The sequence below is a fragment of the Centroberyx gerrardi genome, chromosome 23, assembly GCF_048128805.1.
Source record: "Centroberyx gerrardi isolate f3 chromosome 23, fCenGer3.hap1.cur.20231027, whole genome shotgun sequence".
Taxonomy (NCBI): domain Eukaryota; kingdom Metazoa; phylum Chordata; class Actinopteri; order Beryciformes; family Berycidae; genus Centroberyx; species Centroberyx gerrardi.
Genome location: NC_136019.1, coordinates 14,570,199 through 14,593,021, shown reverse-complemented (window position 1 = coordinate 14,593,021; position 22,823 = coordinate 14,570,199). Strand labels below are relative to the sequence as shown.

Sequence of the window (22,823 nt, the reverse complement as noted above, 5' to 3'; positions counted from 1 at the left end):
AACACAACAACTGACTGGTGGGTGGTGGATGGGGGGGGCGAGGAGAGGTTTCGACAGCAGACCTGAAGGCTTCCGTTCTTCTGAACCGACCCGCGTCTTCACGGCCAGTGTCCATCGTTGGGGAGGGGGGTTGGGGCGGGATCGGGTGGGGGGGTTAGGGGGGATAAGATGGGATGGGGAAGGGAAGGAGGGGGGGGGCGAGATGGGGGAGGACGAAGGAGAGTGGAGATTTCGCAGCTGGTCGCGCTGCTTGCTGGTTTCATCCATGGCTGCGGACACTTCTAGTGCTAAGCTCTGCGTCGCCCCCCGGTCCCCTACCGCACTCCCACCCTCAGCTCACCCCCGCCCCACCCAAGGGGTCATCCGGGCTTCTCTTGCTTTCAGTTCCCCGTCTCGGCGTGGACAAGGGGCTCACCAATGATGTTTATGCTGTAGTTCTGGTGGACATTTGTTGGCAGAATCGGAGTCCCGTTCGACACTTGGAATGGAACTAAGCTCGCCCAGGTACCAGGACTGTGGAGACACAGAGGAGGGGAGGGGGGGGGGGGGGGGGGTGGAGAGAGAGAGAGAGAGAGAGAGAGAGAGAGAGAGATGAGTCACATGCCATCAACTTGTTTGAGCAACAGTCAAAATCTGATTCTTGTTTCTGAATTATCCTGAACACAGCTCCGCCTACATCTCTGCTGACAGTCATCAAGGTTCAAGGTCTTTCCTCTTATATTCTTTTTTCAATCAGAGAGAGATGTGAAGTAGAGAAACAAGGAGTAAACAAAAATATGATGACAGCTCTGGCTGGTAAGTCTAAATTGAAGTGTGTACGTGTGTGTGTGTGTGTGTGTGTGGAGGGGGGGGGGGGGGAGGGAGCCAAGCATATAAACCAGTTCACTTGATTCCCAGTGAAGGACATCACATAAGGCCCTCTTCCCGGCGTTGACGGCAGAAACAGAAAGGCGTGAGGGGAGAGCACGATTGGTGGAAGGGGGAGGAGGGGGGGATGGGGGGGGGGTCGGGGAGTGTGTGTGTGTGTGTGTGGAGGGGGGGGGTCCTACACAAAGCTGTCCCATCCCTATTCATCTCACGCTAATGGCAAAACAACACAGTGATTGTTCCTGCGGAGCAACGGTGCTAACTGAAAACGCGAGCGGGAACAAACAGCATGTTGTTCCCGAGGGGTGCTGCGCTACGTACATGTCAGATAATTAGCCCCACCCCCGGGCCCCAAGTGTGCACTCATCACCCCCCACCCCCCACCCCCTCCACCCCCGCACCCCCTCCACCCCTCCACACCCCCACTAAGTCTGCAAATACCTGTGTTGCGCAATTGCTATCCAGCTCAACAAACTTTCATGACAAGTACGGTGGTGGTCGTGGTAAAAACTTTGAAGACAGATGAAGCAGAGCGGGGGAGAAGGGAGAGAGAGAGAGAGAGAAAGAGAGAGAGAAAAGGTGGAAAGAGTAAGGTCAGAGAGAAACATGGAGGGGGGGGTAGTGGACGAGAACAAGTGTGGGGGGGAGAAAGAGAGCTAGAAGGACGAGAAGAAGGGGAGCTGTTTTCAAGGGAGACAAAAAAAAAAGACAAGGCTAACTCTGTAGAGGCCGGTTTGTAGAGGTGGAACACTGGCTTGATTCTTTGTGAAGCTTTCCTATTAGACAGGACTGTCTGTGTTCATGAAAGCCACTGATCATCCAGTCTGCATTTTATACAAATCGCTCCTCACTAGCGCCTGAGCCTTTTACTTAAAACAATGGAGGCGCAAATTCAATTCACCTCGTGGCTTAAAAGAACCAGACTGTTTTACAAATACATAAGAGTGAAAGACAAAGAGAAAGAGAGAAAAAGAGAGAAGCGGCGTGTAAGAGAGAGGCCGAGAAAATTAATTCAACATAAAAACAAACAATACTGGAGTTTAGATAGTGCTTCAGTGTGCAGAGGGTTAAAAAAAAAAAAAAAATCAGGGCTAATCTTCTCTGGCAGTTTTTTCCCGTCCAACCCGTCCTCATGCTATCCTCTCTCTCTTCTTTACTTCGCTCCCTCTCTCTCTCCTGCTTTCTTCCCTCCCTCCTCTCTCTCTCTCTCGCCCTGCCAAAAATCATCGGACAGGAAACGAGGGATTAAGTTTTTCCTACCTTGCTGAACAAAGAGCGCACTGAGCGGCCAAGCACTGCAGCTTTCTCTTTTCCCCGTTGCTTTCTTCCTCACTCCATCTCTCTCTCTCTCTCTTTCCCTCTCTTTTTTAAGAAGTCCTCTCAGGTAATGACTTACATTAGAGGGAGGAGAGACCACACAGCTACAAAAGCATGTGCGCGGGCCTTTGTATGCAGTAAACCAGCAAATCAGTTTTAATCTTGTTAAAATGGATAGCTGCCAATCCATATCTATATCCTATGGCTTAAAGCTGCACTGGGCAAGAGTTTCATGTAAGAATACGCCCGTCTTATCGGCCTGAATCACAAAGCGGGGCTGCGGAAGAAAAGAGTGTCCCATCCCCCCTAATTGAAACACTGTAGATTCATCCTCCTTGCCCAAATTTAATTCTGGCATCGGGTATGGACACTTCTCCACCCACAGGGAGTGACAAATCAAAACTTAAGAGTGAAATCCAAATTGTCCCCTAAACAGCAGTGAGCAGCGCTCCGTCCAGAGAAAGCTGGACTCACCAACGTTAGGTCTTTTCCTCCCTCGTCTCTTTGGTATCTTTGGTATAAAGCATCACAGACCGGGCAGGTTGGTAAACATGAGCGTGCTGTGTGCAGTTTACTGACGTCACCTTGCAGGATTTCTGAGCATCAAAGTTCAAATTTCCTCTCGGTGCCATTTGGAGCCGCCAACATGCCAAGCTGCCCAACGCTGGCTTTAAAATACCTCTTATTTATTACAAGTTGCTGCTTTATTTTTCTACACTGCAGTGCCAAGTGGCTTTGGACGGGACTGAAAACTTGACCTCCACCGCAGCATTTCCTTAAGTAACCTTCAATATGGCCTCCCCCTGCCCTGTCCGGCTCCCAAACCTCACTAATTCTGCTCCCTGCGAGCACAGCCCCGGCATACAGCGTGCTTCGTTTAAGGATTAGCTCCCCAAATTAGATTATCTAATGGCATCTTAATGGATTGCTGACCCATTTCCTGCACAATGGCAACATGCGAGTCTGGCAGCGTTTTAATTTGGGGCTAGTAGTGCTGCAGAGGAGCAGGCAAGACGCTCGCCGTAGCGGAGCGCTCGGTTAAAGGGCAAGTAAGATAAAAAGAGAAATCCGACCGATGCCATCTATACATCGAGCGGTTTTGCGCGAATAATCCGTCAGAGAGAAAACATAATGGAATTACCCGTCCCATCCTTGCAACAAAATAAATTCAGTTGGGATCTATTCTATCTGTGCTCGTTACTGTAGGCTCACATGGAGGAAAGAGTGTCTGAGTGGAATAAGACCTCGTGCTGCTGCAGGGGACATTTTTCTCTGCTACCTCCACTGGCCTATTAGGAGGCCTATTGAAGGGGCTCTGCTGTGTGTGTGTGTGTGTGTGTGTGTGTGTGTGTGTGTAAAAAAGTTTGTAACTTCAGCGGGTGCAAAATGAGCTGTACACATATGTGCACACACACATACACATACACACACACGCACACACACACACACACACACACACAGACGCTCTTCACTTGCAGGGGAAAAGGGAAAAGGGAGACGTAACAGGAAAGGCTTAGCTCAGCTTGCTTGCTCTGCCCTGGTGATATGGTTCAGTTTTTTCCCCCAGAGAGAAGAGAGAGAGAGAGAGGGATACAGTATGGAGACAGGGAGGAGGGATGGGGGGGGGGGGGGGTACCTTTAAGTTAGGGAGAGTGAAGCATGAATTCAGCATAAAGCCAAAGAAAGCTCGGCTTGTGAAGAACGGAGAAAGGAAAACGCACTCACACGGCTAAAAGGCTGACCTGAAATGACTTTGTTGTTGTTCGAGATGTTTTTGACATCATTTACTTCATTTGTTTCAATTAGTCATAAACCTTGTATTATGAAATCCTAATAGCGCGGCACAAATTTTGTTTTTGTTGGGTGTGTATCGACTGTTAGCAAGAGGAAAGCTATGTTTTGGGAACACTGTTTCTTGAAATCGTTTTGCAACATTTGACATCTTTCACTGAAGAATAATGAAGCAGTGAAAAAAACAATCAACACCAATTTGACTTTAAAGAAGTTCTAACATTTGTTGCTTTCACTATACACGACGGCTATTGCTCTTATTAAAGATTTGATGTATTTTAATGTTTTTTCTCAAAGATTTACAAAGAACATACAGTGAAATTAGACTGTACCCAAGTCATTTCTCAGAAATGGTTGGCTGAAAAACTGTTGTCACAGGATAGAGAAGAACAAATACTAAAATGTTGTTCAGCCCATCCAAGGCCATTTTAAGGCTGGAGAGCAAAAAAACATAAAAACAAAAAAGCCATAGCTAGATGTTTGTGGGAAAGGTGGAAAGGAAGGGAACAGAGAGAAATGAATCAAGCATGAGAGAGGGAGAAAGAGAAAGAAAAAGAGAGAATGAGAGCGACATGGGAACATTTTTGATATTCCATAGAAGGAAGAGCCATCACTTCCCAAGTGCTTTTTTTTTTTCTAGGAAATCCATGACCTCATCCCAAACGTCCAATAAGCTTAAAGTCTGACAGCCAATCCCAGCACAGTAATAACAGACATAGCCACAGTCACACAGCCAGAAAAATGACATTTATATGTAAAAAGCACTATCTTACTCATTGTGTGGAGTAAGGCAATATAAAGAAAATGGTGTATAGTATTATTAATAAAAGAGACTTATGGTAATTCACATACATTCTATAGCATCCCACACCATACTAAAAAAACATAAGATTGACTGAATTATGTGTTATGTTACATACATATTACGTGTTCATTTGAGTGTCTCAGTGTTTGCAAGTGTGTCTGTGTGTGTGTGTGTGTGTGTGTGTGTGTGGTGTAAGAGAGAGACAGAGAGAGAGACGGCTTGAAAGAATGAAAAGGTTACCTTTGCCAAGTAATCCCCAAAGTGTCGTCAGTGGCACTGGGGCCATAATGCCTGCCGTTTTGAGTCACGCTCCAGTCACACTTCCTCAGCTGTCAATTGAAACCTAGCAGTCAGATCACTGGGCCAACACAACTTCCACTTCAGATCACACTACAACTCAACACTGTAAAAATGCATGCAAAACAGCCTACAGCACCACTAGTAGAAATAAAAATGATTCCACTTGTCCTACCCGTAACTGATAGTAAATATTCAGAGAAATCAATATATGCATTATTCGGTTAAAAACAAACAAACAGTTAAATCAAATCTATGGATAAAACAGACATAAACAAAAAGCATGCAATCACAATTAGTGGTAGTAGCTAACCTGGAAGTAAAAAAAAAACGGAGTTAGTTACAAAATGTGAGTGGTGTCATATTGGCGGTCATTCATCTGTGAGTGGCTAGTGCTTTTTAGCTGGTTAGCCAATGGACCCATGCAATCCACTGGGCACATGCACCCTGTCAATATTTATTGTTTGACTGTAAGATTCAGTACGGAGTATGCATGCCCTAAAGCATGCTAAGTTTTTTCATTAGCTAACTGTTTTTATTGATTAGGGGTCGAAATTACAATGAAGTTAGACCACATACATCAGCAGGCGCACACACACAAACACACACACAAACAAACACACACACACACACACACACTCACACACACACACAAACCTTTTATTTTCCCTCTCAAGACATGCCAACCCTACATACAGATTACAAATTACTGCAACAAAAAGCCACACACAAACTGTGTCTCCTTTGCATGCATTATGCGAGCGCACGTGTCGGCAATCCAGCTGAGAGCTATCTCTGCCAATACCAACCTAACCTTGCCCTGTGGTCAACACATTCATTTAGTAATGCATCAGGATAAAACTGCACTGTTAGCACTCTGCGTGCAGTGGCAGACGTTTTGCAGAGGCTCTTAAGAGGGATTTAATCAGACAGACGCATACACTGAATATTCAAAGCCATTTACAGCGGTCAAGAAACGTGTTCCTTTCCTATGAGCACCTGGATGAACACATCAACAACCGGTGATGGTTTCCTACTCACTCCATACTTAAATTCAATGATGGATTTTTGTTCAGTTCCTTGATTTTTTTCCGGGATAAACGTAAGGTGGTGGCAAGAAACAGTAGTAACAGAGTAAATCAGGAGTGGGGAGGCTTTAACTGGTGCCTAGAAAATGAGAGTTCATCTGAAAAGCGTTTCAATTCAACGGATAATATCCCTCCATTACATTACATGTTTAATACATTGGTTTTGGTTGGTAGCGGGTAAATAAATCGGAATGAACAATCTGAGTAATATTGCACAGCAACACTCAAGCCTGATTACAAACAGCGTATCTTGTTCCGGCGTGCTGTTTTCTCTCTGTATTTATCTCAGGTTGGGAGACTCAAACCCCCATGCTGCTCCCGCGCTCTCCAGCATGCTCCTTTTGACAAAAGCTTGGAGGGAATGTGCCGGCTGGGCCAGACGCTCGGTGCCACCGCTCCTCGAGGGGCTCGCCATCTGTCCGCTGGCACCGGCAGATCAGAGTGGCGTGGGCAGAGGGAAGGGGGACGGAGCCGGGGAACGTTAGCAAACAGATGCGGGCAGATTGTGGATTAGGATCCTTCCTTAGATAATACCAAATGACATCTGATCACGGATCTTTCCCTGCGGAATGGTAGATGGTGGCATTCCCTCGAGGGGTTAACCAAGGCAAGAGATGAATGGAGGGTTTTCACACATTCACTGCCTGAGAATTGCAGAGCAGGTGTGGGAGCGTGTGGTGTTGTTGTTTTTTTTCATTTTCGAAGCCTACTTATGTGTCTGCGTGTGTGTGTCTGTGTGTGTGTGTGTGTGTGTGAATTTATGCAGGGAGTTCCAATTCAATGCCGCAGCATTTTAGAATAAGCAAATTTGACCGTTGCTCAGAAAGGTATGTTGTTTATAGCCTTACTATCAGCTTACAAGATGGCTATAAAGTTACTTTGAAGTTATGAAATTAAGTAATTGTCAGTCAGTCTGAAATTACAAAGTAGTAATTTGAACATTATTAATAAGGGCTCAGGAGATCAGGAGATCTATATGGTATATTATTAAGACAATGATTATTCCAAAAATGTAATTCCCTTTTGGCTATTCCCTCTGCTAACATTTCCCTTAATAAAAAAAAAAATCAATTGTAGCTGTAACAACAGCAAAGAGAAGTAGCTGCAGTGCAAGGCAAGCCTCCTATCCATCATACAGACAGATAGACAAAGAACGGAGCACCTCTCGCCTGATGCATTCTGGGCCAGCCACAGTGCTGACCACGCTTGAAAAATGCGACACCTCGGCATCAATGAATCTCACACACTTCGTGTATGCGTGTGTGTGTGCGCCGTGCTTCCCCTCCTCGCCGAGCCTAGCAACAAAAATGTCCCGAGAACGAGTGGAAGTGTCAATAAGTCTCATGGATCCCACACAATAAACATCCCATCGCCGGACGATGACAATGACGGAGTATTCGGTGACAGCGTTTAGTCCTGAGGGACTTGGCTCAGTGTCGGCCCGCTCCACAAGGCCACGTCCCTGGGCTTTAAATCATACCCAGAAAACAAAAACACTGTGACAAGTCAAAGCACAATGAAGAAATGTGAATACCGTATACTGATCCCTAAGCCAACAAGCCTATTTATTCACACTTAATAATAACTTTCCAGAAAGGTGCCATTGTGCTTTTATTTCTTGCATTCTTCTGTCACATCTAAAGCCACTGTGTTTGGGATACGACTGCTCTCTCCAAATGGGATATCTAATCTAATGTGTCGGTCATAGTTAGGTTTAAATAATTTAGTTTTTTTCTTGTCAGTGCAACAGGATCACAAAGAGATGTTTTGTTGTAGTGAAAAGTAACTACAGTTTCCACAAATAATTATCAAATTAAAAAATTATTTAAATCCTTTAAATAAAATCATTTATATATTGCTTTGTAGAATAATGGAAATTCTAGGGTGAAGACAATAATATATATAAATATAAGAATAACTGTGCTTAACATTTGGCTGATTTGCACTTCAGAATCTGGAACAAAAAGGCCTTATAGCCTCTCGGGGCAAGGCTTTGGACAAAATTCAGCGAGTCATGCAATTCCGCTCAGATCGCTGCCGTCTTGTGTAGTCACTTTGTGCTCCACTGACAGAAGTAGCAGGGCTACTAGAAAATGTGGAAGACAAACTGCGCGACATCGGCCAAGTGAATCCTCCTCCTCCTCCCTCTCCTCCCAAGTGGAATAAAAGCATCCCACCGCTGCTGACAAACTCCACATTTTTTGCCTACCCCACCTTTAGCCAAACTGGAAAGAGAGAGAGATAGAGAGAGAGCGAGAGAAGGAGAGAGCGAGAGGGGCGAGGCAACAGAGGCCGGCTTTGTCATTTTTACTCGACATAAAAAAAAAGGGAGGAAAAAAAAAGCGAGCTGAGGAGAAACCCAGCGATCATTATGTAGCCGCGTGCAGATGCATTCAATTAGTTGTGGTTGGAAAAGCCTTGGCCTCAGACCAGCACTTTCAATAAGAAGGGGTGGGGGAGAGCACCCTTTCCCATCCAACACCACCGCAACACTCCTAACCTCACAGACACACACTCACACACACACACACGCACACAGACGTACACGGGGTCACCACATCTGTCCTGGGATCACTGCTGGGACAACCGCGTGACGCCAACACTAAACATTCGGCTTATGTACTGTAAATGAGGGAGTGTACTGACGGTATGTTGTGTGTGTGTGTGTGTGTGTGTGAGAGAGAGAGAGAGTGTGTGTTGGCCTTCCAAAGTAATGTCTGCAGGAAATAGAGTTGAGCACATTACACTCTCAAAGACACCCACATGACCCATCCATCTTCTACGCAGTGGCCACGCAATGACAGTAAATTTCCTAACACCTTCTTTTCTCTCTTTAAATTGACCTGAGCAACTGGATGCCATTTTGTTACTGAATACTGTGGGAATGACTGAAAATGATTTCTTGAATTATTTATCACCATAACAAATTCAAGATGAAATGTAGTAGGCATGCAAAAAATATAAATGGAGTTTTGTTGGATGATGTTGGATGATATTCACCATTTTTGACACCTACTTTTAGCAGTGATTGCTGACATGAAAATAAAACTATGACTCTTCCTTACAAAATAACATTTTAGAGAATGTATTTTTGAAACATTGAGCTATGAACATTTCTGGGATATAAAATTGATATACTCTACTCTCAAATTCAGCTTGCTACACATTGAAGATAGCATATTCTCATCTTTGTATCAAATGTAGCTCTGACCCACAGTCTTTGAGAATACTGTCATGGCTTCTCTCTCTCTCTTCTCTGTTCTTAGAGCTGAATCAGAAATGCCAATAACTCTGAGACCTCTGCTAAGACTAAGACTGCAGTATAAGAAGCTCAGTGCAGCATGTTAGAATTGCAAACAAATGCAAAGAGATTCGCTAAATTTTTATGCAAACAGTGACAGGGAATCCTATGATTTATTTCTAGAGTCACTGCTAGAAGCGCTCTGATCTGGGAAGACAGTTTAATGCTTCCTATGAACCAGATTCCAAATACAGAGTGCTTTTGCAGAAGGCAGGGTTTGTCAAGGATGTCACATTTTATGTACAAGGAAGGGACAGAGGATAAAGGAGAAGAGGAGCAGGTAAGATGAGTGTTGGAGGGGGAGATCTCACCTGTTGCTGGTGGAGGAAGGCGGGATCTCTAGGGCTCAGGCCCACAAAACGATTAGCCGTCGGGGTGCCAGGGGCTGAGTAGCCTGGATAACACACCGCAACACAAACATAAATACATTTTTACATTACATTTAGCATGTTAGACATTTCACTGACACTATTATCCTATTATCCACTTACAGTGAACAGTGGAATAAGTCCGCCATCATCAACATTACAAGCAACCAACACAAACATTACACATGGGGTCCCGCAGGGTTCAATTTTGGGCCCCATCTTATTCTCCATTTATATGCTTCCACTTGGCCATATTATCCGCAAGCCTGCCATAAATTTTCACTGTTATTATTTCACTGTTGATTTAATGTTTTTTTTTATCCTTTGTAAAGCACTTTGTAACTGTGTTTTGAAAAGTGCTATATCAATAAAGATTTTTATCATTATTAGAAAGGTCAGGGCCTTACAATATTCTTAAGTAGTGGGTAGACACATATACACTAGGGCTGATGCACCTAGAAACACATAAAGCAAACTGTGTGTCTCTAGCAGCCATTGTTGTACAAATGTGGAACTGCAGGGTGCTTTGGCAGGTGATGAGTGCTGGGTGGTGGGTGGTGAGTGCTGGGTGCTGAGTGGTAGGTACTGGGACTCACCTTCTGTGGAGGTGGTGATGGGCTTGGTGTCGGGCATGGAGAGTGAGACGGGCCGCACAGCACCGTGGTGCGGGGAGGGCGCCAGGACTGGGGTGAAGTGGCCCGGGACCTTTCCTACCACCTGACCACTGCTGTTGGGCTGGAGGTGGGGCACAGACAACCATTCAACATAGTCAGCACAAATACTTCACTCAAAGAATAATTTCTGGTGTCCAGAGTTAAGGCATGTTCACACCAAGCATGTTTGGAGCAGTTTATTTGACCTCTGGAGTGTTTACTCTTTTAGTTCAGTTTGTTTGGCCACGTGAGAACAACACCCTTCAAATACAGGTGGCACCAAATAACCACACCTAGACCACCTGAAAAGTCTTGGTCCTCTTCCAGGTGAACTGTGGTGCGGTTTGTTAGGAATTAGAATGTAATCTGAACCAACTACAGGAAATGACCCCAAAACGCGCAGTTTTATGGTTATAAAGAGACGGATGTTGACATCTGATAGCCAGTAGTCTGATACTCATGCTTGGAAAGCCTAGCATAACTAAATGAACCAAGGGCAAAACACAGTCTGGGCTCATGCTAATATTCAGCTATTTCTCATATGTTTTTAACTGGTGTGAACACCAGAAAATTTAAAATCATGTCAACAGTAAATTACGACAAAGACCACTGACAAGTCCAGGGGAGTGGAATCCGATTTGTTTTGATTCTCCCTGCTGCCAGAACCTCTAACCTCATGAGATGACACGTGACTTGTGAGTTCATGTGACTTTTGTTTACAAGCCCTGGTTGGCTAGTAATTGGACAATGTGAACCTAAACAAACCAAATACAAAAATGCAACAAAGTAGACTTTTCCACTACAGTCAGACCAAAGAAAATGAACTGTAGGTGTGATCGCACCCTTAGCACTTAAGTTTACCGTCTCTGGAACCTTGTTTGCCCCACAGACCTACAATCAACTCCTTTCAGAGCTGTGGCTCCTCTATTCTGTTTCTTTCTCTAAAATAAAGAATAAAACTACCAAAGGTGACTGGCCTACCCACTCTCCCCTCCAAAAAAAAAGCCATTTCTTATACTTAATGTTCTGCCTGAATAAAAGATTTTAGTAAAATCAGTCATTGTATGGTCACAGTTATTACTAAAACTACGGGGGGTCCGAGCAACAATAGATTCTCAGTCACTGACGATGGATTTCCTACATGATTTTAAACAATGATTTTAATGGTGCTCATAAATGGAATTTAGGAGGAGCGAGGCGTGAAAGAGAGAGCTGTGGAGTGACCTCTTACAATGGTGTGAATGTGCGTGTCAGAAGAGAGAGGGAGCGAGTATAGAGAGCGAGGGAGAGAGAGTATATATAGAGAGAGAAATAAAGGAAAGCTAGTGGGAGCTACTCTTTCAGACGGCTGGAGACTGTCTGGGGCGTTCATTTCAGGGCCGCCCCAAGTTCAAAACTCAAACAGGCCTTTATGGAAAAGAATTGTGTCCACAGGGTTCCCTTCGATGTGAATAGAATGTTTAATTAGAGTGTAATATAATCTGCGTTAAAGCAAGCATAAAAACATTCTGGCGCTCGTCCATGGGATTATAAGCGCTGTGTTATTTGCCGAGCCCCCCCCCCCCCCCATCCCCACCCCACCCGCCCGACTGGCCTTCTAGCGCTCTCTCTTCCCTCCCAAACCCCGGCTCAGCTCACCCCCCCACCCCCTTTCTCCGGCACCCCAGCAGAGGGCCAGTTAATTCTGCACAAGAGCTGGGCCCCGGCAACGGCAAATATTTACAACCTTTATCATTCCCCGCGGTTTTTCTCTAGAGTAACAGTCTCTCCCCCCCCCCACCTCCTCCCCCTGTTCTGGAGATGGAGCCGTCTATGAGGCCTTTGTTTACAGTGAGAACAGCGGGGATATAAAACTCACATAAATATCACACAGCTCTCTCATCTCATAGAGACGCCTGCTCTCTCTCTCTCTCTCTCTGTTTCTCTCTCTCCTAGTCACACTCACACACAGGCCGCAGTGTGTACCCCGAATGTATAAAAGTCCTACGCTATTTGATTTATTGTAACTTCTTGATAACATACTATTGTACGTTACATGAGACTGTAATTGCAATAGTTCAGTTGACTTTTTTTATTGAGTTGCTGGGTTATTTTTTTTTAGCACGGCTATAAATTTGAGGCTGGGGGATGTACCATAACTTTTGGCATGACCACTATTTCAAACATATAAAATATTTGCCTCTTTGTCGCAGGAAGTGGTTCTCCAAGTGGAGCCGGAGGACCCCCGGGGGTCCTTGGGGGGGTTCCAGGGGGTCCCCGGCAAAATGAGGAGTAGTTTAATTTCACGATAATTTATTTCACTAAAAATTAGTGAATGTATGTAGGATGATTATTTCAATCATAGGTTTCTCTCACCACTATTATCTCCCCACATACAGTGTAGGCAGTTATACAATTCGACACTAAATCAACAACAAATATCCCACATGAGGACAAAATCTCATCAAATGGGGTCCTGTAGCTTAATATGTGTCTATCTAGGGATTTGTGACATGAAAACATCTGATAATTCCTGGTCTAGGGAACATCATGGGGAAAATATCCCTTATATTAATGAATATATTATTGAAAAATGCGAACGGGCCTCTAATCTGCGGCGCACTGCCCCGGCTGATTGGTCAAATATTGATTTCCTCGACCCGCTGAACTACTGACCTGGCTGCTCTGCGGGCTGGACGGGTCGTATGACGGCACGTAGCTCTTGAGGGGATCAGCAGGGTTGAGGTGGGGCGGGTAGCGGATGGTGGTGTGCGAGAAGTAGGGTGACGGGGCCGGGGGCAAGATGGCCGAGGCTGAGAACTGCAGGGGCGAGTGGGGAGGTGGGCTCCTCGTCGATATAACTGCAAGAAAAGGGAGAAGAGTCCAGAGAGAGATATGGGTCGAGTGTGTGTGTGAGAGAAAGACAAGATAAAGTGATCATTGATCCCCCCCTGAGGGTAAACTGGGTATTAAAATAGATTCTCAACCGTGTTTATGAAGAAAATGACCTGGACCAGTAACTCACCACTGTGTCCTACACCTGTTAGGCCTGGGTGGTGGTGCTGGGGGAAAGTGCTGAGTCGTGGTGAGGAGTCTTGTGGGGAGGTGGGGCTGAACAGCGGCTTCTCCGGCTTCTTCATGGTGGGAGATGACATGTCTGCTGGAGGCACACACACACACACACACACACACACACACATATACACACACACACAGTCAGAAAGTTCATCAGTCCCTTGCTGAGTATTCAACCCTCTAAAAACAAATTACTGCTGAAATTACCCAGTTTAATTCATATGGGTTTGGTATTATCAGGGGAACTCACCACAATACAGTAGATAGTTTGCACTGGAAATTTGACCTTATAAATTACAGACGTGGCACATTCGCATGAGATTAAATCACTGACGATCTCCGCAATCATTACAAATCACTGGACATTAGTTCTGTGCAAAAAGGGCTTCTGGCACATCTGAGCAGACAGTTAAATCCACTGAATTGATGCACAGTTGTAAAGCAGCCTGTCTCTCAAATAGGAGTTTCAAAATGTCACGTAATGTTAAATCAAATATTACTGTGTAAAATCTGCCTTACAAAGTTTCTGACAAGCTATTTCTCAACGGATAATTCTTTAAGGCTCAGTGCGAGACATGAAATTTGCTTACAAAATTTGTTTAGTTCTGTAAACTAAAGTATGTGCAGAAACTCTTACAAGTTGCTTATTACTGTTGCTCTAGACTTTGTGAGCAATGTTCAACTGTCACAGCTGTGTGGTTTTCAATTTTCCATGGTAAGACACAGTGTCTGAAGGGAACGTGATAACAAATAGATGCGAGAGGCAATGGTCCGTGTCTAGTGGCGGTTCTTCTATGAACATTCATCAAGTACTTTTGCGGTCTGTCACAGAGTCTTTGTGTGTGTATAACTTTCAAATCATCCATCGCTTTCCCGAAAATTAGGTATACACGCCGTGTTGCTCGGGCATTTCCATATCATTAGCTGCCCTTCTCTTTTCCCACAATAGGGAAGGATCCACCTGAGTGGCGGGAAAAATGACTCATCTCCAGAGAAGAGGGGGACAAAGGCGACTGGAATCCGGGGGATTTCCCACTCTGAGATTGCAAGAGGATGCAGGCTTAAGCGCTTATATTTTTTTTGTCAGAGGAAGAAATACCTCTGAGGAGAATGATATCACTGCATCGTTGAGCAGTTATCATATATCAAAAATAGAAAATCTTTTTGCGCAGTGGAGGCATTCAGCTTTGACTCTCTTTTGCTTTTTAAATCTTTCAGAGAATTGGAACTGGACTGCCTCAGGAAATGACACTTGAAGATTGAAAGAAATTAAACATTTTTCATAGTATTGTTAAAAAAGTCCAAATTGTAAAATTATAAGTTAGTTTGCCAATATGTCACATTTGTTATCATTGGCAAAATAAAATAAGTAAATCTCATAAATCTCATCTCTGCATTACCTGATATGGTCCTTATTAAATGGGTATAAATGTGTGTGTGTGTAGGCAAAAATTATGTTAACTGTGTGCTACATACAAGTCTATCATATATGGAAAAAAAAAACTCAGTTCATAAAGTGTACAGTATGTTCCCAGGGCAAAATACAAGACTGAAACAATTCCTTCGACTACATGGTGAGGTTTTGTCGAACGACAACCATGTGCAAGAAATGACCGCTTGGCACTTGGGCGGCCTCATATGGGTTTAATATCACCCCACTTCTCTTTTATTCTCTCCTAACAGAATAATGGCTCTCTTTGGAGAGTTTCCTACCCACTGCTTTCCCTTTCTCCTCACCCGGAGTGTCTTAGTACAGCAATACTCCCAGGCCTTGTGCACAGGGACAGTGTGGTGGTTAGGGGCCCCCTGCCTCTGAAATCATCATGTACCCGCATTGGCCTGGGGTTGAATCCCACCAGCGCTCTCTCAGCCTTCCTTCTGTTACAATACAGCAAAAATACTAAGCGGAGAGGACTGCTTACTCTCAGAAAAGACACCAGGAGAGGCACAAGAGTTCACACAAAAGCTAAAACCATAGTAGGGCTTGTTGAGGAAAGGAGGAACATTTTTATCTCCGATCATTTTGTGTGTTATAGTCAGACAAAACGCTTCAAGCCGCCTCTGCTGGTTAAATCCAGGGGCTTGGAGGAGTGGGTGTGCGGGCGGCAGAGTGTGGAAAGAAGTCAGCAGAGAGGGAGAATGATCCGGAAACACGGGACAGCGAGGCTTTAATTAAAAGGGCGACGGGCTCTGCTCTGCACCAGGAGACAAGGTAATGAGACATGCAAGCTGTCCCGTGAGGATCTCTCTTTCTCTCGCGCTTACAGACAGACACACACGCACGCAAACGCACACACACACTTTCCCGTCTCTCTCGCTGTCAGTGGCAGGGTTTTACGGGGCGCGAGGCTGGCCCGCCAACCGGGCCGGCCACCTGTTGAGGCCGACAGCTCCAGCGAGACCTGCTGCACTCATCTAAGTCAAGTTCAAACAGAAGCCGTTACACCTGCCCTCGCTGCTACTGACACGCCTACACACACACACACACACAAGCACGCAAGAGAACACGCTTGTTTCTTTCAGACACGCACATTTCTTATTCAAACACACGTACATCTCTACCTCTCACCTTTCATATTCAAATACAATAAGCCGTTGTATGAGCTTATACTTTGGGCTTTATTTTATAATTACCTTCTAACCAGTTTCTGCACTGAAAAGCTGATGCGTGAGCAGGATGTGGTGGCACACGATCAAAAAATAACAGCGCTACTGATAGGGAGTTTCTCTCAAGTTCAGCCAAGATATATAGCCTGATTTCCTGATGAGAGATAGTGTGATACGACTGCCCTGCAGGTCTGACCCCCCCGCTTCATAGAAATTTAAAAACATCATGAGGGGTTGTGGCTGTATGTAAATGAGGAGATTCATGCCAAAATGAGATATCCACTGTTTGAAAACCTCAAACGTACACTTGCAAAATGACTTATGGCATGGAATATAATTAAAGTTATCACCTATGTTAAAACCAAATATTTAACTTTCAGGAACCACAGCATCTGCACTTTTGAACAGTTTGTTCTCAAAGTGGATACATGGCATTTGGGAATCTAATTCTTCATTTGCGTAGGGAACAGGTGTGAGGCAATACAGATTTACATTCAGACAGTTGGAAGAATGGGTTTAAAATATTTATATGACTGGGGATGCCGAGGGCCATCTATGTCATGGTATGTATTTAAAGAGGGTTGACTGAGTTCATGCTCAGAGAACACATGACGAGAAACCAGATGCAGTTTGAGTTCATCTGCACTGCAGCGGGTGGCGGCAGACAGAAGCAGTTTATTACAGAGCGGAGAGTTCAGGAGCATTCGGCTGCCGTTAAAACAATGCTAGGTGTTCATTTTGAACGGGACAATTCACATCCGGTGAAACTCTTGTGCATAACAAAAATGTGTGGCTACGATCCTTCAGGCTGCTATTTGGAGTGTGAGCACCCTTGGTCATAATAGGCACTTGTGAATTCCCACACACAAGCACACACACACACACATTAAATTCGAGCCCATAGGCTAGAGAGGCAGGATTGTGACAGAAAGGTCACCAGTTTAAACCTCTAAACCAAAATTCAAGGCTTTAAATGAGCAACGCTCTACTATCCCTCACTAAATTCTGTTAAAATGCCCTTAAAGCAGTTGAGCTGCACAGTAGCCAACAGCAGAAGACTATGGTTATACTGGTCTGTTCCCAGCTGTGAATGTTTGTGTAACTGTATGGATATGAAGCAGGGCGTTGGTGAGGAAGATCATCCATGCTCAGCAAACCTTCCTTGGGTAAATAAAGGCGGTAAAACAAACAAAAGAAAAAATCACCTCCGTCTCTGTCGTGCCAGTTTGCACGACTGCTGGCTGGTGAGCTGGGTGAGGAGTAGAAGTCGGGTCCAGTGGGGCTGGTCTCCATGTTCTCCTCCATGTTGACGGTCTTGGGCCTTTTGCTGTGGAGAAGGAGAAGTTTATCATCACAATTTTTAAGATCTTTAAGATTTTTAGGTCTTTAAATTTAAGTTTTTGTAGTTGTTTAGGGCCGTCACAGTGGATGTAGACTATTTTGCATCTAATAAACTATCTAGTAATGGCAAAAATGGCTAAAAATAATTGTTCAAAATAACAAATCTGAACAGGGACTAGCAATAGCCAATCAGAGCTGAGTGTGAGAGAAAGAAAAAAATACTGGAATATGGAGTAAGTCGTTCCACCTCCATGTTTCTTTTGGTTGTGTGTTATAGTAGTGCGAGGGCTTGTGTTTTTCACGAGATTGGCAGGTTGCGTGGCATGAGAAGTTACATCATCGTCAAGTGTGTGCATCTCTTTGATGGTAAGATGAAAAGAAATCTGAGAAAGCCAGTCGTTAAGTGTGATGATCAAATATTTTCGAAGTTAAGTTAAATATGGTGGTGTGTCCCCAGTATTAGACCGGAAAAGGCAGCATCATATAGACAAGGTAATAATAAAGTATCCACAGTGTAATATCTGTGTTTGATGCTACATGTTCTATCAATTAAAAGAGGTAGGAAGTTTAAGGTAAAATCCCATCCAGTCTTGTATTTAAACTACAATATTAAAAAGATACTAAACATCACTCTATGTTAATCATGTCAGAAAAAGAAAAGAATGTGGACACGATGCTATAATGTTAAAATAGAAGAGAGGTTTGACCAAAAGCCTGTTCTGCAGTATGTTTTCACTTTGACGAGTCCGATCCTGTTTCTAACAGTGAGATGCAGCTTCCACTGACCTGCCGGGAGGGGAGGAGAGGGAGCGATGCAGCCCCACGCTGGAGTTCAGGTCGTGATAGTAGGGTTGGCTGGGCATGTCGGCCATGGAGAAGTTTACCCCGGCGCCCTGGGTGATGGGCACTGTGGAGGAGAGGGGAACAAACACAGACAGTTACTGGATGTTGTCACCACAGAAAGTGTTCAGCGTAATCTAAATCAGCTGTGTTGTCAGTTTGGATACTGTATCTTAAGGCACAATGAAATGAAGAATGACTTTTTCACCTTAATTCTCCATATTGTAACGTACATCTATTTAACAAAAAATTACGAAAAAATTACAAATGTTTTATTTCGTCATATTTTTAGATCAAAATCACATTTGTTTACTTCCTGGGAAATGCCATATTTTTTGTGGTTACCTCAATCCAACCAATAATACCATCACATATTTTTGAACAATCCCCACCTGGAATTTATTAAATTGTGAAGAATGCACATGCTCAACATTATGCACACAGCATTTTTTAACTTTTGAACACTTTTGAAAAATCCCTCCCTGTCAACTGTAAATATGCTGAATTCCAGAAGCAAGACACCACTGAAACACTGTTTCCTTTTGACTTTAAATAAATATACACTATACTCTGAAAAGAAAAACAATTGCTTTATGCAGCACCAAAAGAAGGCCTTTGGCTGTAATTACAGGGGAGTATTACTTGTCAATTTTAATGGTTTTAATTTGGTGCCTTTTGGTGTGAGATGGAATAATTTGTATGCATCAAAATATGTACCAAAAAGATTCTATGTAGGAGAAATAGGAGATGGGAGAAATAGAAGTACAAATAATTTGTTCTGCCTTTTTCACTTTAGGTTTGTGCGGATTAAGAATCACACTACACTTTATGCCCTCTGCCATGGAAAAATATCCACTTGGCAACATTTTACGCATGATCTCTGCACCTTGAGTAAATCTCAGTGAACATTATACTGAATCCACAACATTTTCTTGGCTGCTCCTCGGTTCTGTAAAGCACTGCACCGTTTCCCTACATAGTGATTTACGGTGGAAAAGGTGTTCTTTTTCTCACTGCGGTCAAGGTGAGGGATATTGTTTCAAGGGAGGATGGGCCAATGTTTACAGAACAAAAGCAATCCACCACCCATCTTCCTCCCTCTCACTCTCTCTCTTTGTCTCTCTCTCTCTCTCTCTCTCTCTCTCTGTCTCTCTCTCCAATGTGTGGCCTGTGAAGACAGCCTGCAGCCTGGGCGGTTGGTTGGTTTGGAGTCGATGAGAGGCTGGAGTGTGTGGCGCCGTCTGTTGTGGTCTGAGGTTCACCACTGGCACGATCCCTCCGCCAGCCTCCGCCCTGGCAGCCCACTGCAGCGCTGGCAAGGCCCCTACCCATACCACGCCGTCTGTGGAGGAATGCATCCGGCCCGCGGACGCTCAATACGCCACCATTGTTGTTGTTTTTTTTCATTCATGGCCGAGGATACCCCCAACCATCTCTCTCTGTTGGTTTCTCTCTTTCTGTCTCTCTCTCTCTCTTGTTGGCAAGGCACGATATTTGTGATGCCACTTGGTTGCCCTGCCAATCATCTCATTTAATAGTCTGGGCTTTGACTTCTAAGTTGAAAAAAAAAAACAATGAGGGGAAACAATGATGCTGCAAAAAATACAGTCGTTTGCCTCGCAGTGTTTTTCCCAGCAGTTTGTGCGATCCGCTGTGCAATTCACAACGGAGCAACTATTATCTTATCTTATGAGGGGATTACAAAGTATGTACTGTATCTTCACAAATTTTGCTCAACAGTTTAATTTGCCTAGGCATACTAGAAAAATATTTTTACAAGTCCAGTCTAGGCTCCTGTGTTCCATTAATGAGTGTCCTCGTCGACAGGCTGGATCGCAAGTCAGCCTTGAACTCCGGAGCTCCCTTTGATGGACTTCAAAGAATGTCTCAACAGCCCGGAGAGCAGAGAGAGAAATGCGTTGACGGACAAGCGGCTGCTCAGAAATCTACCCGGGGAGTGACCGGCTGAGTGAGTGACAATTCCTGTGCGTCCGTCGACCTTTTTAAAATTCCAATTTGACTTCAGTCGGCCTTGCTGAAACCGGGCTCGGCCGCATGAGAGCAAACACGCCGTCGCGGCGGCCATCTGGTCAGGGGGCAAATTAAAAACTAAACAAAAACAAAATATTTCAAAGGATATTTAACAGGAGTCTTCGGAGCAAGGCGCTGAATGGGTTCTACCTTTCAGAGCATGATGTATGGGACGGTCAAGGCAACCTGGTCCATCGTCCTACATCAGAATCCCTTTGAAACAGGTCAGGTCAGCATTCAATACCAGCTGTAGCTCCATTCAGGTCTTACAGCTGTGTATTAGGATTCATGTACGACTAATGCCAAATTAATTCTAGTGTTTGACAATCTGATTCGTTTTTTTTTAAACTTTTTTAACTTATACTTCTTTGATGTCTTAGACTTGTACTGGTCTTGCCCATTACTGGATGTTGACTTGATTTTTGTTCTGCGTATATCTAAAAATAATAAAAATAGGTAATTTTATCGATGTTTGGCATATTTTCTCCCCAGTAATACAAGCAATTTAAGGGATTTCACCTGTAGAAACCTGTGTGCATGACGGGCCTCCAACTTCTATGCATTGATTAGTTGGAAGTTGAAGTGTATAGGACAGAGTGAGATCTACATTTCTGTTAAATCTTAAGAAACTCCTTAATCGTTACTTTCACATTTTGGAGAGACAAGCACACTGTTTATTGCCTATGTTGGTGGAGTGTTTTTGCCTATTTCTTGGACTTGAATTAGACTTAATCTGCTCTGGTCTCGGTCTTGACTCGAAGTCGACTGGATCTGGATTTGGGATTAACTTGGACTCGACTAAGGTGGTCTTGACCACAGCTGAGGTCAACACTGGATAGGAATTACAGACCACCCAGTCTTACCACAGGACCAGGACTGACTGGTCGACAACAGACTGAAAATACATGTTGAATTCTAAAGGAAGGGCAGGTATGAGTGTTTTGCATTAGAAATAGCGCTGGTATTTTTCCTGAGAAGCAGAGGTTGTTGTAGGTGACTGGTTTCTTTGTCCCAGGCTATAGCAGAGGCTCAGAGGCAGTACAGGTAAGTAACGCCTCGGGGCGTCGCTGTCCTCAGTTTCCTGAAAAAACGGCTTTGCGGAGGGCCTGCATGTCTATACAAACACACACACTCATACACACCGGTGTACAGTCAAGTGTTCTGTTCTTGTGAAGCAGACTGGCCAAACAGGATTTACCACACTGCAACTGTACAGAGGATTTGAGTGAATCTACCAAGGCTGGGATTCAGTAGAAGCTGCAATAATTGTGATTTTTTTAGTACAGACATTGTTTTTGTGATAGTCGTGTAAATGCACACACAAACACAATGCGCGCTTACAAGTTGCTGTTTGCAGAATTAGATGTTTCTGTGTACATGTCCATGGATATGAACAAACCTGCTGCGTGACACCTAAATGCATTCGCCTGCCTTTGAACAAATATGAGGACTGGTTAGTGCAAAACATAAGAAGACGTCAATGATGTACTCACTTCTGGACACTCGCACCAGCTCTGCAACACTGAAGACTCCTGATTTAATGAAGCTGTCTTCCAAGTAACCTGCTGACACATGGACAATCATGAGAAGAAATTATGCAATCATATTTTGAGCTATTTTGGATGAACACTGAAGAAGAATTACAGCCGTGAGAGTCCATTTTCCTCCCATTACCAGTTACCACAAGTATGTGTAAGATTGTATTCAGTAAAGTATTCATTTTTGGTTTGTAGTGAAACATTGAAATGGACAATAACTACGTCTTTAACCCATAGCCAGAATCCTGAAATCTGGATTCTGGTGCTCCTCCTAGCTGTTTTTCATTTCAACGTATTTCCATGAGAATTCATGTGTGGCCTACACTTGACTCTAAATGAACTTGAATGACAATGAAAGGAGGGGGTGATGTATAAAAAAGGCCTGATCTGATGGGGCTGAAAATACCCTCAAATTTGCACTTAAAGCTCGGAGCATAGGACCATTCTGTACAGTATGGTGAAGAGTGACAGGACAGGTGGATGACAAGGAGGGACTGACATGCAGCAAAGACTTCAAACTCCCAATGTTGAGTACAAGGAATGAGCCTTAGCTTGCTAAGCCACAGGCGCTGGCTATTTGATCAAATACATAAGTAAAACATAATTACTGTCAATATTGACATTGTTCTGCTGTGCTTAGCCTTCACTGCAAGAAATATCCATCTCAGTCGTTTAGTCTAGTATTGAGTCTTAAAATCGTATTCTTCTGAAAACAAGTGAAAGTAACCCTAGACCCATCGCCAAAGTTGTGAGATTATTTCACTTTTTTCCAGTGTAAATCAACTTGTTTCAAGACTTCAAAATTTTTAAATCAAGTCAAGTGATGTTATTTTTATACTAGGGGGGTCATCTGCCTTATTTCAAGGTATTGTCATTTGTTTCAAGAGAATTCTCCAAACCGATAAAACTGCATTGTCAACTGCTG

The 22,823-nt window shown here is 44.0% G+C and overlaps 1 protein-coding gene across 3 annotated transcripts in view; it reads right to left on the bottom strand.

Moving 5' to 3' along the window:
* Nucleotides 1-250: 250 nt before the first annotated feature.
* Nucleotides 251-22,823, bottom strand: part of LOC139932701 (nuclear factor 1 B-type-like) — a 65,299-nt gene continuing 42,726 nt past the window's right edge. For 2 of the 3 annotated variants that reach the window (XM_071926553.2, XM_071926552.2), the window contains exons 4-12: nt 21,854-21,922; nt 18,276-18,396; nt 17,354-17,475; nt 13,492-13,623; nt 13,143-13,327; nt 10,431-10,569; nt 9,778-9,860; nt 5,021-5,109; nt 251-513 (exon numbers count right to left, since the gene is read on the bottom strand). In XM_071926553.2, coding sequence (XP_071782654.1) covers nt 381-513; nt 5,021-5,109; nt 9,778-9,860; nt 10,431-10,569; nt 13,143-13,327; nt 13,492-13,623; nt 17,354-17,475; nt 18,276-18,396; nt 21,854-21,922 — 1,073 coding nt within the window. In that variant the 3' untranslated portion in view covers nt 251-380. The remainder of the gene's footprint in view (nt 514-5,020; nt 5,110-9,777; nt 9,861-10,430; nt 10,570-13,142; nt 13,328-13,491; nt 13,624-17,353; nt 17,476-18,275; nt 18,397-21,853; nt 21,923-22,823) is intronic. The other variant, XM_078291759.1, reaches the window with a different exon arrangement.